This window comes from Cuculus canorus, chromosome 22, assembly GCF_017976375.1.
Source record: "Cuculus canorus isolate bCucCan1 chromosome 22, bCucCan1.pri, whole genome shotgun sequence".
Classification (NCBI taxonomy): domain Eukaryota; kingdom Metazoa; phylum Chordata; class Aves; order Cuculiformes; family Cuculidae; genus Cuculus; species Cuculus canorus.
The window spans coordinates 3,294,443-3,308,549 of record NC_071422.1 but is presented as its reverse complement, the minus strand read 5'-3'; the positions used below and the strand labels follow the sequence as shown (position 1 = coordinate 3,308,549).

At 46.9% G+C, this 14,107-nt stretch overlaps 1 protein-coding gene across 1 annotated transcript in view; it reads right to left on the bottom strand.

The window, feature by feature from the left end:
• PPP1R8 (protein phosphatase 1 regulatory subunit 8) overlaps positions 1-12,149 on the bottom strand; it is a 28,071-nt gene extending 15,922 nt beyond the window's left edge. The window contains exon 1 of the mRNA XM_054086244.1: positions 12,000-12,149. Coding sequence (XP_053942219.1) covers positions 12,000-12,058 — 59 coding nt within the window. The 5' untranslated portion in view covers positions 12,059-12,149. The remainder of the gene's footprint in view (positions 1-11,999) is intronic.
• Positions 12,150-14,107: the final 1,958 nt, after the last annotated feature.

Genomic DNA, 14,107 nt, shown 5'->3' with positions numbered 1-14,107 from the left:
GTTATTTTGCTCTGCTTTTACCTTCATTTTTGAGCACAGAGAAAAAGCCCAGCAGCAGCACAATACAGTACCTTCAGATATGAATTAAGGTGCTTGAACAATCTATTCTCTGGCACCTTCTGCCTAAGAATCCTTTGCACACAGTATTTCCCCTGTCTACCTATGCCTGCAAGCCACTGACCACAGTAAGGCTTTAAATGCTGATTACAATGTCCTCAAAATAAACTCACAGAAATAATTTCTGCTACAGAAATGTCCTTTCAAAACAAACTAAATCAACGTTCCAGCTTAGGCTGCTGAGGTTAGAGACTTGAAAAGTCTTTCAGTGAAAAAAGTGTAAAGATCTTCCAGTTCTATATTGAAAACACATTCGCTCCAGGGTCACCAAGGATCAGAAATAATGGCTGTCTTTGGAAGCACCACCAACTCCTCACATGCGCTGCCCTACCAGACACCTTATCTTGTGCATCAGGGAAATAAAACACTGAAAGATAATCTCTTGGAGAAATCCACTAGAAGAAAGTTTGGAAGAAGTACTGTGTTGTTGGACGAGAGCAGGTTTTCATCTCTTATTTCCAATACTCAAAACACAAAACTTCTCTCCTACTAAAGACTGTGCTAAAACATCCACTGAACTGATTTTCCTGCTCTGTTCAGCAGGATGGCGAGTTACTCGAGGTCAGGCTCTCTGTAGAACACGTGGACAGCCAGGCTCAGCCCTGCTCCAAGACAAACGATCTCACATCAGAACTTGGCTCCAGCACAAGCACTGGCATTTGAGAAACATGAAGCATTTCTGTACCTTCCCGACCGTGCATCACAGCCCCTGCTGCCTGAATAGCTTCCGCTCTCTACATGTAGGCCAGCGTTCTGTAAGCGACGTTAAATAAGACTTGCAAAAGGACTAGTGATCACCAAGTCAATAAGTTTAACTGAGACAGAGTTTGCTTCAACTGCCTACTGAATCACCAAAGGCTTCTCGGGAGAAGAGAGCCGTTCCAGAGAATAAATGAGGCTGATTGGCAAGAAGAAGAGGACCACAACAGTATCATCAACAAACTCTCTGGATCAGAGGGGAGGGCCCATCTATTCTGGTTTGAGCTGAAGTAGAATCAATTTTCCAACTTCAGCTCAGCGTTGTCTGAGTAACTTCACATTCTGAAAGTTCACTGTATATTTTTCACAGTGTCTCTCTCCGGCAGGGATCACACAGGGCATTGGGATGGAGAAAGGCCATTGCTGCACCCCTTCTCCTGTAGTCCTTTTCCTATAGAAACCAAGGCTGTCCTCGAGCTGGTGAAGCTGTAGTGGAAAGGGGAGGAGAAGGGTGGCACCTGCCAGGTGGGGCAGACAGGAGAGGTGACCCCAAACTGACCAAGAGCCGATCCTCCATGCCACACATGTCATACTCAGGATAAAAATGATAGGTGACAAAGATGACTCTCTCTTCTTCACTGGCTTCTGCCCAACATGGACCTTGTCTGTCTTTCTGCCCTGATCCCAGATCCGTGTGTTCCTGTGTCCAGCTCAATCCTGCTGCCAGCCCAGCACCTTCTCCCCGTGCCTGCTCTGCAGCATCTGCGGTGACAGTCATTGAGAGGGGTACAATTTATATATTTGTATGTATTTTATTATTTTCTTATTAATAGTATTTTCCTTATTATTATTGTTTCATTAAAGCTGTTTTAGTTACCAACCCACAAGTCTTTTTTCTTTCATTTCCCTTTCCCCAGGCAGGGAGGGAATTAGGCCCACAACTGCTTGTGTTTAGCTACCATTCAAGCCAGGCTGGAGCTAAAACTGTGACAACGTCCCACACCAGAGCTTTTCTTCACTGAGTCCAAGGAATGCTGTGTCAGAATGAGTAAATTTGAGAGTTAATAAAAAGAAGTATCAAACTGCAAACCCCAGATAGAACTGAGCCAAGCATTCTCAGAGACACCAAATACTGGTTTTCCACACTTAACAGTTTAACAATCTACTACTTAAACAGCTCTCACTGCCAGAGAAATGGAAGTATTAACTGGTGATGCTAATTTTAAATCATGTTTCAGGAGTGATGTGGAAGCCACATACAATAAAGTCAAATTCTGACTGGCAAACTGGCTGAACAGAACAGATATTTCAGTTAGAAGGAACCTATAATGATTGGCTGGTACAACTGCCCCACCACTTCAAGGCTGATCAAAAGCCAAAGCATCCTACTAAGAGCATGGTCCAGATGCCTCTTAAACACTGACAGGCTTGGGACATCAACCACCTCTCCAAGAAGCCCATTCCAGTGTCTGACCACTCTCTCTGTAAAGAAATGCTTCCTCATGTCCAGTCTGAACCTTCTCTGGTGCAGCTTTGAACCATTCCCAGGTGTCCTGTCCCTGGGTACCAGGGAGAAGAGCTCGTCACCTCCCTCTCCACTTCCCCTGCTCAGGAAGCTGCAGAGCAGGGCTGTAGAAACTTCACTACAGAGCAGAATGAGTAGCCAGACAGGAACAGAATCACCTAATCCGCACTTTGATGCTCCACAGGGTTTACCCTTTGGGAATGTGACATATGGGACAGGATAGTTCTTCCAAAGCCAGCAAAACATTTTTCTTGGAGTAAAGAAGGACAAACTTTGTTCTGAATTACACATAATCTGCCCCTTTCAGCCCTTGTAAGAATTCCAAGATGACAACAACCACACTGAAAAAGCACCTAGTTTGACAGAACGCAACCAAGCACTGAAATAGTTTCTGTTCCATTTAAGATGATTTGAATGTCCTGGGAAAGGAGTTTGTGGTGTTTGGATAAAACTGCTGTTTATTAGGCAAATCAGGTGCCTTCTTGAAGAGCAAGTGGGCAAATTCATGGATGATGAGAAATGAGAAGGGAATTGAGACTGTTGATCACTACCTGTGCAACAGCCGGGGAGTTACATACTCAAAATATTCTAAATGGGATGTTGTGGTTTGGGGACGTTAGTGGGTTTTGGGTTTTTTTATTGAAAGGTGAACTTTCCTTTAACCAACAATCTTCAAAACTTGCATACGAGATGTGTGCTGCTTACACAGCGATCCCAAATCCTGTATTCCTGTTCCCTTAGACCATTTCTATTGCAGAACGAGTGCCCTGTTTAATCAAGAGAGCAGTGCTGCTTCCGTACAACTCCAAAAATTCTCTGTATCTTTCACATTCCTGTGCAATCGTATCAGGCCCATCAAACCAATCAACCCAGAGTAAGAAACTCCCTGCAAAACAAGAGCCACCTCCAATAACCAGCACAGGGCGCCTCACACAGGAACACTCTCCAACTTTCCAACAGTTACCAAGTCAAAAGAGCTCCTCAGCTACCTCTTCCATAGCTGTCTACATGGATTGCTCCAAGAACCCATGTAAACTTCATGCATTCACTGAATCCTATACAAACAATTTCACAGATCACCTACACACAGCTGAGCACTCTCTCTTCTATTTGGCCACAAATCTGCTTGCTGTTAATTTTGCAAACTCTGGTTCTTCTCCTCAAAAGGACAGCAAACGCTTGTCTCCTACAGACCTTCTGTTTGCTATTCAAGACATCCAATACATCTCTTAGTTGCTCCTTCTCTAGGCTAGAGAGGAGCCTGGGCTAACTGTTGCTAGTACAGCTTCCTACAGCTTTGATTGGGGTGCATCAAAAGAAGCATGGCCAGCAGGTCAAAGGAGACAATTCTGCCCTCTGCTCCACTCTCGTGAGACCAAACCTGGAGTGCAGCATCCAGTTCTGGAACCCCCAACAAAGGAAGAATACAGAACTCTTGGAATGGGTCCAGAGGAGACCACAAAGATGATCGGAGGGCTGGAGCACCTCCCGTACGAGGACAGGCTGGGAGAGTTGCGGTTGTTCAGTCTGGAGAAGATAAGGCTGTGGGGAGACCTTAAAACAGCTTTCCAGTAGGGAAAGGGGCTCCAGGAAAGCTGGGGAGGGGCTTTTTACAAGGGCATGGAGTGACAGGATGAGGAGGAACGGCTGTAAATCGGTGGGGGGAAGATTTAGATTAGACATTAGGAAGAAATAATGTCCCAGGTTGTCCAGAGAAGTGGTGGCTGCTCCATCCCTGGAGGTGTTCAAGGCAAGGTTGGATGGGGCTTGGAGCCTCCTGATCCAGTGGGAGGTGTCCCTGCCCATGGCAGGGAAGTGGAACTGGATGGACTTTCAGGTCCCTTCCAACCCAAACCATTCTATGATTCTATATTGAATATTTTAAAATAATACTCCAGAGAGAGCACTCACATGGGTTTTGAACAGGCCAGGAGCATCACCCAATGTATCATAGTTACTGGAGACAACCAAGAGGATGTAAACAAGGCTCTCAGCACTGCAAACTGCCATTTGTAAAAAAGCTTTTGGCAAAATTATCAAATGGTCTAATGCAAATTAAAGCGTGACAAGGAAAAGAAACACTGATCTGTGGCAGAATGTAAATGATTAAGTCAGAACAGAGCAGGGCTTTGCAAGGGCTCTGAGATGTTTATAAGCAGTCTGGAAAAACGGAGCCAACAAACAAATAAGAAAAAACATTTTATGACAACAGTTTTGCAGGAAACTCAAATCAGAATGCACTGCTGCAAATGAATCTCATGATAGTGAGCTACTGCTTGGGAAAACATCCTGGAGAAGAAACCAAAAATCTGCATTCCTCAGTGCTCATATGCGCTGGAGAAAGACACCTCAACCATGGAAACAACCAGGACCTCCAGGCTCCTCACTGCAATGCAGGAAATATCCAGAGCCACCATGACTGGGTTCAGAGGAACACTTGACTGCTGGCAAAGCGAAGACACTATAAGGAAGAAACTACAAAATACAGTGTTCAAGATGCAAAAACATTGTTAGTTCTGGTTCTCTTGCTGAGAAGGGCACAAGGATGATAACCACTACGGACAGATGGCTTCATGCAAGGGAAATAAGTAAGTACCTCACTTCAGAAGCTTGGAAAACCCCAGGCAAGTATCCATTCCCTTTGTCCTCTTAATGAGTGCTACAAACTAGTGTATTCCTTATTTCTTGAAACAGAAGCAGCAAGGAGCCCTGAGTCTGAAAACAAGGAGAGTGTCCTCTCCGTCACTGCCATCACTTATATAAAGAACTGTCACCCTATGTTGAGGAATTAAGCTGTAAATTAACAAAGGAAAATGAGGAATTTTGTGGTGATCAGGTCTGGTGTTAGGTGTTAAATCTGACCACCTAGACAGAGCGGGAGCTCACAAACCCCTTTGCTGCCGATGGCCAAAGCCGAGAGCGCTTTCAAGAGGATGAACACTTCAGGCTCGCGCATAAAGTTACTAGTCACCATTAGAGCCTGACAGAAAACCCTCTGGGACATTGTTTTCAATGCTTTTTTCTATAAAGAAATGAGAATAAAGAAAAACCCTCCTCTTACCAAGATGCTGGTTGAACATGAAACTGTTGCTGACCTTGTGCATCAGTGATGGAAATGAGTCACACACCTCTCCAAGCACAGTGTCCCCACCACAGAACCCAAGAGCAGGCTGGCACTGGGATCGGTTCAGGCGGCTGAATTCCGACATAGAGGAGGTATTTATGACAAAGGTAAAGGCCAAAAATTTTTTGGGTTATTATTTTAGCTCATGCAGAATGATGCCATCCCATATGGAAGACGAGAACTGGATAAAGAGCAGACCAATAATTCTGATCCAACTTTGTTATGTCTGGAGGAAATACGATGGGGTAGGGCATTTGAACTTTAAAAACCCACAGGCTACAGAAGGCATTTATCATTGCCTCCTCTCTCAGAAGCATTAAGAGAATTCTCACCAACTTTCCAGCTGTAAGAAAGAGTTTAAAAAGTCAAACTTCCTGATTACAGACCTCTCCTGAATACAAACACTCGTGCTGTGCTTTAGGAATATTTGCTGGAAGGCTTCTAATGAGAGGCATCGCTGCTTCAACTGAACAACACATTCCATTTGTATGAAAGCATTTGCTCAGTTTCACCTTGGCACTAGGTCTGTTTTCTCCTTTCTCTCTCTCTCCTTACTCCTTTTTCTCCTTTTCTCCTTTACAAGCTCCACACAGAACTTGATTTTACTGGTTGACTCTGATTCTCTTGGATACTCATTCGGGAACAAAGTCTCCATGGAACGCAACGAAATTTGGAAATCGTATACAAAATTTAATTCTTGAGGGCAGGGCCATAAATATTCTATTAGAGATGCACAATTTTTTATGACATCAAAACAATTAATTCAAATGGCCCTGAATTAAATAGGAAAATGAATATGAAGTAGTGAGCAACAACGTCATGGTTATTTGATATGATTATTTCCACATTTTCAGAGTGAGAACAGGTCTGTTCGAAGTGTAATTTACCTGCAGTACTCTGAGGAAGAGAGGCCCTCCAGAACCAGCACTGCTACCATAGGCCATCACACTGTAACCTTTGTGCCTAACAGGACGCTGCTCCAAAGCCCTGTGAACTCCGACAGCTTGATTTCCAGCCTAAATTTTTTGTTCTTTCCCTCCAGCCATGAAAAAAAAATCCCCAATACTATCTCTCTTCAAAAATACTTCAGCCATTGAAAACCAGTTATGTTTATTTTACTGGACAACTGAAACTCTGTTCTCTCTCAAAGACTTGTTTTCCTATAAGTGAATTTTCCCACCACAACTGTTTCAGTCTGGATTGAGCTTTATTAAGTCCAGGTAACACAGACGGGGCATCTTCATCAGTGCCTTCTCAATAGCACTGGCACTTCCCTACCTTACACACAGATACGTGTTATTACACATTGGGTATAATGTTTTTATCTGGTTTTGAACAGTTACATGTTACTCATGGTTGATGTTTGCTGCCATTAGCCCATGCACTTGTGCGCTTCCCTTTTATTTCTGAATATCCGCTTGTGTCCTTTTACTTCTGAACAGCGAGCTTCTGGCTTTAAAAAGTTTTTGGGTTTAGTCCCTATTTTCCACCTCACACTCCTGCAATTCACCGTATTTTCACTGCTCTGGTTTTCAAATTATCCCCCAAAGCCTGGATAACACTCTAGCCTCTATGTTGACCATGATGGTGTCACTAATGAGCGCGGCAGTCACTTTTGTTAGGGCAATTAATGAAACCCTCAACACTAAAGGGTCAGCCCACAGCCTCTACTGTTGCCTCCTTAGAGCCAACTGGTCCCACACTCACAGTGCTTGTATGAACTCCTCATTCGATCGTTCATCCTGGCTCAGTGGGCAGCTGAACTGGGCAGTTATGTCCCAGTTCCACCTGACCAGGGAAAGGGAACCAAGGGAGAGAGTCCTGGGTTGGAAACTAAGCTGCTTTAATGAAACAACAGCAATAAATGAAAGATAACTCTTAAGAGAATAACATAATATATACAAACAAATACAACCCCCAAATTGCTGGGAGGGGCAGGCAGGGGGAGCAATCTGGACTCAGCAGCAGACAAGAGCATGGATCAGGAACAGACAGATGGACCAGGTCCTCACTGGACACTGGCCATCAAAGCGGGCCTGTCTCTCGTGATCCCTCAGCTTTATCCCAAATATGAGGTATATGGCACGGAATGCTCAGTTGGTCAGGTTTGGGTCACCTCTCCTGTCTGCCCCTCCCTGCATGGGTGACCATTTTCTGCCCTTTCGCCTACCAGCTCCAGGATGTCCTTGGTTCCTACCAGCAACAGCTGTTCTGCAGATCATCCATCCCATTACCTAGTGATATTGTAACTATTCAGCATTATTACTGCAGGGAGCAGACACTGCCTGAAAACCCATTGTTGACTTCAACAAAATGTAGTCTCTTAGAAAAGATTTAACTAACAAGTTAGGGAATTGATTCTGCTTTAGCTCAAACTGGAACATTGTTTCCTTTGTGTTCTGAAAGAAAGAGTCTTAAAGGTGGCTCACCTGACAAAGTAGTACATCTCCTTCCCTGCCTTGAATATTTAGTTCTCCCACCACAGTCCGGCAGCGGGACACAGCGAAGTTCAGGTTTTCCCACAACAGCTGCATGTATGGATTTTTTGGCCTTACGGCAGACACCTACTGCTTAGAATGATTAGAAACAAAATAGTTCAGAGGGATGCACTGAACAAAACAAGTTCCAGAGTAGGACTAAAATACCTACAAACACAAATCCTTTCTACTGTGTTAGAAACACAAAGATAGGTTTCTTCCCCCTGTGCTCTATAGGCCAGCAGGCTGCCCTGTGCCTTATAAAAGGGTGATTCTGTGAGGAACCTGCACAGGTTATTTCGGGCCCTGGTGGCCAACCCTCTACTGCTGAACTACAGAACAATGGGAAAAAGCAGGGACAGGCAGTCAACAAAGAGAAGAAAAACTCAAGTGAGCTTATCCTTGGAAGAAGTGCACTAGTAAGAGCAATAAAACATTTTGGAAAAAGAGGGCAAAGCTGTTAACTCTTTGGGATGTGACACAAGCTGGAAGCCCTGAACAGCGGGGACAATGTGTTACCAGGTAGCTGACAGCACTTCCTCAACAGAGCCCAGTGCAACGTTGACCACGTACACTGGGTTAGCACAGCTCCATCTTGCTGGATCCCAGCTGTCACTCTGAGATGAGTCCTCCCAGCCTAAAGAGAAACTCAGCGCTGTGGCTGTCGAGGACACAAACAGAACACAACCTTCATTCTACTGTTTTAGTTTAAAATTAGGTCAATTATTTAGGTTTCTAAATGTGGACTCCGAGGCCCAAATTTAGCCTCTTCCTAAAAATCTTGGCCTACATGACTCCCGTGCACACCTTCACGCCCACCTTCAAGGACAGGGTGGAATTTCCAGAACTCAAGAGCTCATCTCCATTTGTGCCCAGTCATTGCCAGGAATAGCTTGTTCTTGGCTCAGAGATACTGGAGAGGAACAATTTCTGCCTTTAAAACACACGATTTCAAATGTATGTACATTGCAGAAGCAGCCGGACATCCCAACTAACGAGGTAGGATGGAAAGAAAGCAAAGATAGAAAGCAAAGAAAGGTTCACAACCCTGAATGCAAGTTAAACTCGGACAAGAGGAAAGCCAGGCAGTATCTAGTAAACACCTGATGGTCACCTGGAAACTACAGCCCAGACCATCACTGATTCATGTAAATCACGTTTACTCACTAAACCCACCTCTGAGGGTATACAAAGTCTTACTAGAACTAGAACATATAACTGTCAACTAAAGGTACTTTCTAACCTCATGGTGTGGCTGAATTTTAATCCATAGAAAGTACTGGCAACATTTTTATTCCAACATCATTGCAATGTTAAATGCACAGCCTGTGCGCTTGATAACACCTTTGAAGGAATTACGGTGCATGCATAAACATGTACTGGCACAGCAAGTGCTATGAAGAGAGCATTAATTATTTTTCACTTGTCTTTAGCTGGTGTAACATAGGAAAGCAGAGAATCCATATTTTAGGGACTATGAAGAAATAGCCTATAACAGCACGAACACTAAATCAAAGTCAGAACTTAAAACTGATGACAACCAGTAGAGAACTCTTTCTTTTCTGGGAGCTGGATACTCGACCATTCTCCACATCATGACAGAACAGACACAGTGATGGGCAACAATTTAAAGACAAGAACATAAAAAAGCTATTTTCATTGATTTTATTTAAGATCTATTTCTCCTGTGATGGGTGTTTGCAATCCCCAAAGCAGCTCTACTTAGAAGCAGAAAAACAGATAGGTAAAGCTTTTGATTGTAATATAGGTGATGAGATTGAAGAGCATTCACTACAGAAGAAGCTGTTGACGACCATAAAGACTCTCTGCAGCTCCATGGCTTTTGGTCACCAAAAGCACTCCCTACAAAGATCGACATCATTACCTACCTAGATACCCTAGTGCTTGCGTAAGGCACACAGGATCCTGCATGACACCTTTACGCTGGGACCTTCTGGAAGTCAGAGCATCAAGTAACAGCAACTATTGGCCCAAGCCTACCGCTACAAACCATCTTCACTGTGGAGGATCCTGCTGGTGAAGGACTCATCACTTATCGACATCATAACTGCGTGCTCTGAAAGCAATAAACAAAACTCAAAGCTAGAATCTGCAATTCCATAGATGCCAGCAGTAACCATGGAAAGCTTTCACCTAAAATAGTCTACTTTTTTTGCAGGAAAATAAATAAGAAGTAAATAAATCCACTGCTAGAAGAGCTCCTTGTTCCCCCTGGATGAGGCAGTGGAACAGCACCAGCTGTAACTACCTAACACTTCCCACTTTCATGTCCCATTCAGCAGAACATGAACATGGCAACTGGATGCTTTCCACAGAAGCTTCCTGCTGCAGGTTGTTTGAGGTTTTTCACACTTCAGAAACAACAGCTGAGCTGTTTCAAAAGCAACATTAAAGAAAAATGTTAAAGGTTTTCCACACAAACCCAAATATTTCACCAATATAAACTGCTACGGGTACACATGACAATCGGGGACTACAGCGCTATAAACAGAGAGCTGACCAAACTTTGTCTCTAAAAAACACTACAAAGTTCATAGGCACAATAGCGGTACAAAGGAAATGAGGAGCTTGCCTGGAATGTCCAAGGGGTCCACACACAATCTCTGCTTTGCCCGAGAAGGATTTCAGAATGTTACAGTACAATGACATTCAGGTTGCAAAAAATGCATTAGCAGAAATCTTAGGAATGTCAAAAAAGAGCAGGCGCTGGCACTTGAACATGTCCCCCTCCCTTCTGGGTGTGAAAACCCGGCTGGGATCACTGTCCCAGTCCCCTTCCCCCTCACTTCTCCATCATTCAGCCCAGGACTGGGCTTCAACACCAATGCAGGTCCACAAGGGCGCAGTAAGGAACACTGCCTGGCCACAAGATCCTGTGGAAGCCGGAATGTGTGCAGCACAGTTACAGTCGCTGCAGTCCTGCCTCCGGATGGTATTTATGTAGGAATTGTTCTGCAGTAGCACACAAGTTACAGACACAAAGTATTTCACAAGTTACACTTCTCCAGCTGTTCAATCCATAGCCTTCACAGGCAGGAGTCACTGCGATTCACCACTGAACACACCACCAGCTGGGAACACTGCCATGAGAGAATGCTAGGCAAAAAACACTGCAAAATTTCAAGTCAGATCAATGAATGGGGTGGGTTGGAAGGGACCTTAAAATCCATCCAGTTCCATTTCCCTGCCTGTGGCAGGGACACCTCCCACTGGATCAGGAGGCTCCAAACCCCATCCAACCTGGCCTTGAACACCTACAGAGATGGGGCAGCCACCACTGCTCGGGGCAACCTGGGACATTATTTCTTCCTAATGTCTAATCTAAATCTTCTCCCCTCCAATTTACAGCCATTCCCCCTCATCCTGTCACTCCATGCCCTTGTAAAAAGCCCCTCCCCAGCTTTCTGGAACCCTTTTCAGTACTGGAAGCTGCTTTAAGGACTCCCTGCAGCCTTCTCTTCTGCAGGCTTAACAACCCCAAGTCTCCCAGCCTGTCTTCACACAGGAGGTGCTCCAGCCCTAGGATCATCTCCCTGGTCTCCTCTGGACTTGCTCCAACAGCTCCATGTCCTTCCTGTGCTGAAGACTCCAGAAATGGATGTATGGCTCCAGGAGAGATCTCACGAGAGAACAAAGTACTATAGAATCATGAAACGGTTTGGGTTTGGAAGGGACCCCAAAGCCCATCCAGTTCCATCCCTGCCATGGGCAGGGACGCCTCCCACCGGATCAGGGGCTCCAAGCCCCATCCAACCCGGCCTTGAGCCCTTTCAGGGATGGGGCAGCCATCACTCCTCTGGGAAAAATGGGACAGGGCCTCCTCACCCTCACAGGAGGACATTTCTTCCTCAGATCTCACCTCAACCTCCCCTCTTTCAGCTGAAATCCGCTCCCCTCGCCCCACCCCGCCCCCCACGGCCCAGAGCCCCTGTAGGGCAATCGCTCCGCCCGGGCTCCCGAGGCTGCATCCCACCCGGTTCCCCGCCTCACGGGGAGCGGTCCCAGCCGGCCGCCTCGCTCGGGCCCCGCCACTTACCAGCTCGGGCACTCGAACAACGCGAGACCACCACCACCGGGGTTGGCGTTGGCCGCCATCTTGCCTCTGCCCCATTCAGCCCGCGCGGGGCACGGCGGGAAGGGGCGGGGCAGCCGGAACCCCGCCCCCCGGAGGGTAGCGCGCGCGCCTCGGCCCGACCCCGCCTTCCCGCGCGTCAGACCAAGCTCCCAATACAATGGCCACGCCCGCATGTGACTGCGCGCATCTGGTCCCGCCCCTCATGACCACGCCCACCGCTCCTGACCCCGCCCCCGTAGGCTCCTGGCCCCTCCCCGAACGCCGCGTCTCGTCCCAGCACCCCTCCTGGCCCTGCCCACACAGCCCTGGCCCCCGTCCCCGTCACTTATGGCCCCGCCCACCAGCTACTGACCACGCCTACCAGTCCCTGGCCCCGCCCCGCGCTCCGCGCCCCCACCCTCGGCGGCTTCTGGCAGTGCCAGAGGAAGGGGGAAGGGCTGTAAATGGGGCGAGGGAGGTTTAGATTAGACATTGGGAGGAAATTCTTCACCATGAGGGTGGGGAGGCCCTGGCCCAGGCTGCCCAGAGCAGTGGTGGCTGCCCCATCCCTGGAGGGGTTCAAGGCCAGGTTGGATGGGGCTTGGAGCCCCTGATCCGGTGGGAGGTGTCCCTGCCCATGGCAGGGGTGGGACTGGATGGGCTGTGAGGTCCTTTCCAACCCAAATCATACTCTGATTCTATGGTTATATGTCCCCAAGTGCCGCACCTACACCTTTTTTGAACCCCTGGGGGATGGAGACTCCACCCCCGCCCTGGACAGCCTCTGCCGGGGAAACAGACCGTTCCTGACCTCCAACCTGAACCTCCCGTGGTGCAACTTGGGGCCATTTCCTCTCATCCTATCTCTTGTTACGTGGGGCAAGAGCCCAGCACCCATCTCACCACAACCTCCTTTCCGGGAGCTGCAGAGAGCGATGAGGTCTCCCCTCAGCCTCCTCTTCTCCAGGCTAAATAGTCCCAGTTCCCTCAGCCACACTCACAACCCCTGGGCTCCAGACCCTTCCCCAGCTCCGTTCCCTTCTCCGTACATGCTCCAGCCTCTCAATGTCCTTCTTGCAGTGCGGGCCTCAAAACTGAACACAGGATTCAAGGTGTGGCCTCATCAGAGCTGCATCCACGGGACGATCCCTTCCCTGCTCCTGCTGGCCACCCCACGGCTGATCTGAGCTAGGATGCTCTTGGCCTCCTTGCCCACCTGGGCCACTGCTGGCTCATGTTCAGCCACTGCCGACCAGCACTCCCAGGACCTTTTCCACCAAGCAGCTTTCCCCTCACTCTTCTCCAAGCCTCCAGCACTGCCTCGGGTTATTGTGACTCAAGTGCAAGACCCAACACTTGGTCTTGTTGAATCTTTTGGGCTTCGGCCCAAATTGAGCCTATAGGAAGGAAAAAAGTCCCATTTCTCCACCCTCACCAGTGAGTCACTGAGGAGATGGATGACGTGGACTCCAATGTCTTGTATTGAAGACCTTTATTGCTCTTATTTAAACTATACATGGTACTCAACACATACAACACTTAAAATACGCACATGTATTATAAAATAAGGCTTGTATCGATCGTTTAACAGGTAATAGTCTTTAGTTGTTACAGCATTTTCGTGGCAAAAGACTATCCTGTGGCATCTGTGAATTATTCACGCATGCGATGGGGACAGTGAAACAGTCAGTACTTTCTCTTTTTACAGTTTTTCGAATTTCTTCTATCGCTTCATAACTAACTGATTCCCAGCCAAGATCTGCCCCTCGTGAATAAATCATGGGAAAAATTTGCAACACTTCAACCTGTTCCCGCAGCTGCGCTCCCCTCCTTGAGGAGGAGGACTTGTGCCCATCTGAATTGCTTTCATCCTCAGAAGTTTCACTTAGTAGTGGAGGACAGAGGAGTGGATTAGTGGTATTCAGTGAAGATCTTACATCGGAAAGAGGTGGGGCAGAGGATTGTACTACAGTTAATCGATCGCCTTTACCTTGTGGCTCGGATTCGCTCGCAAGTCCAGCGGGCGTCTTATAAGTCCTGTCTTTAGTTGGATATGATTGTTTCTTAACAGCTTCCGCATCCTCAGAATC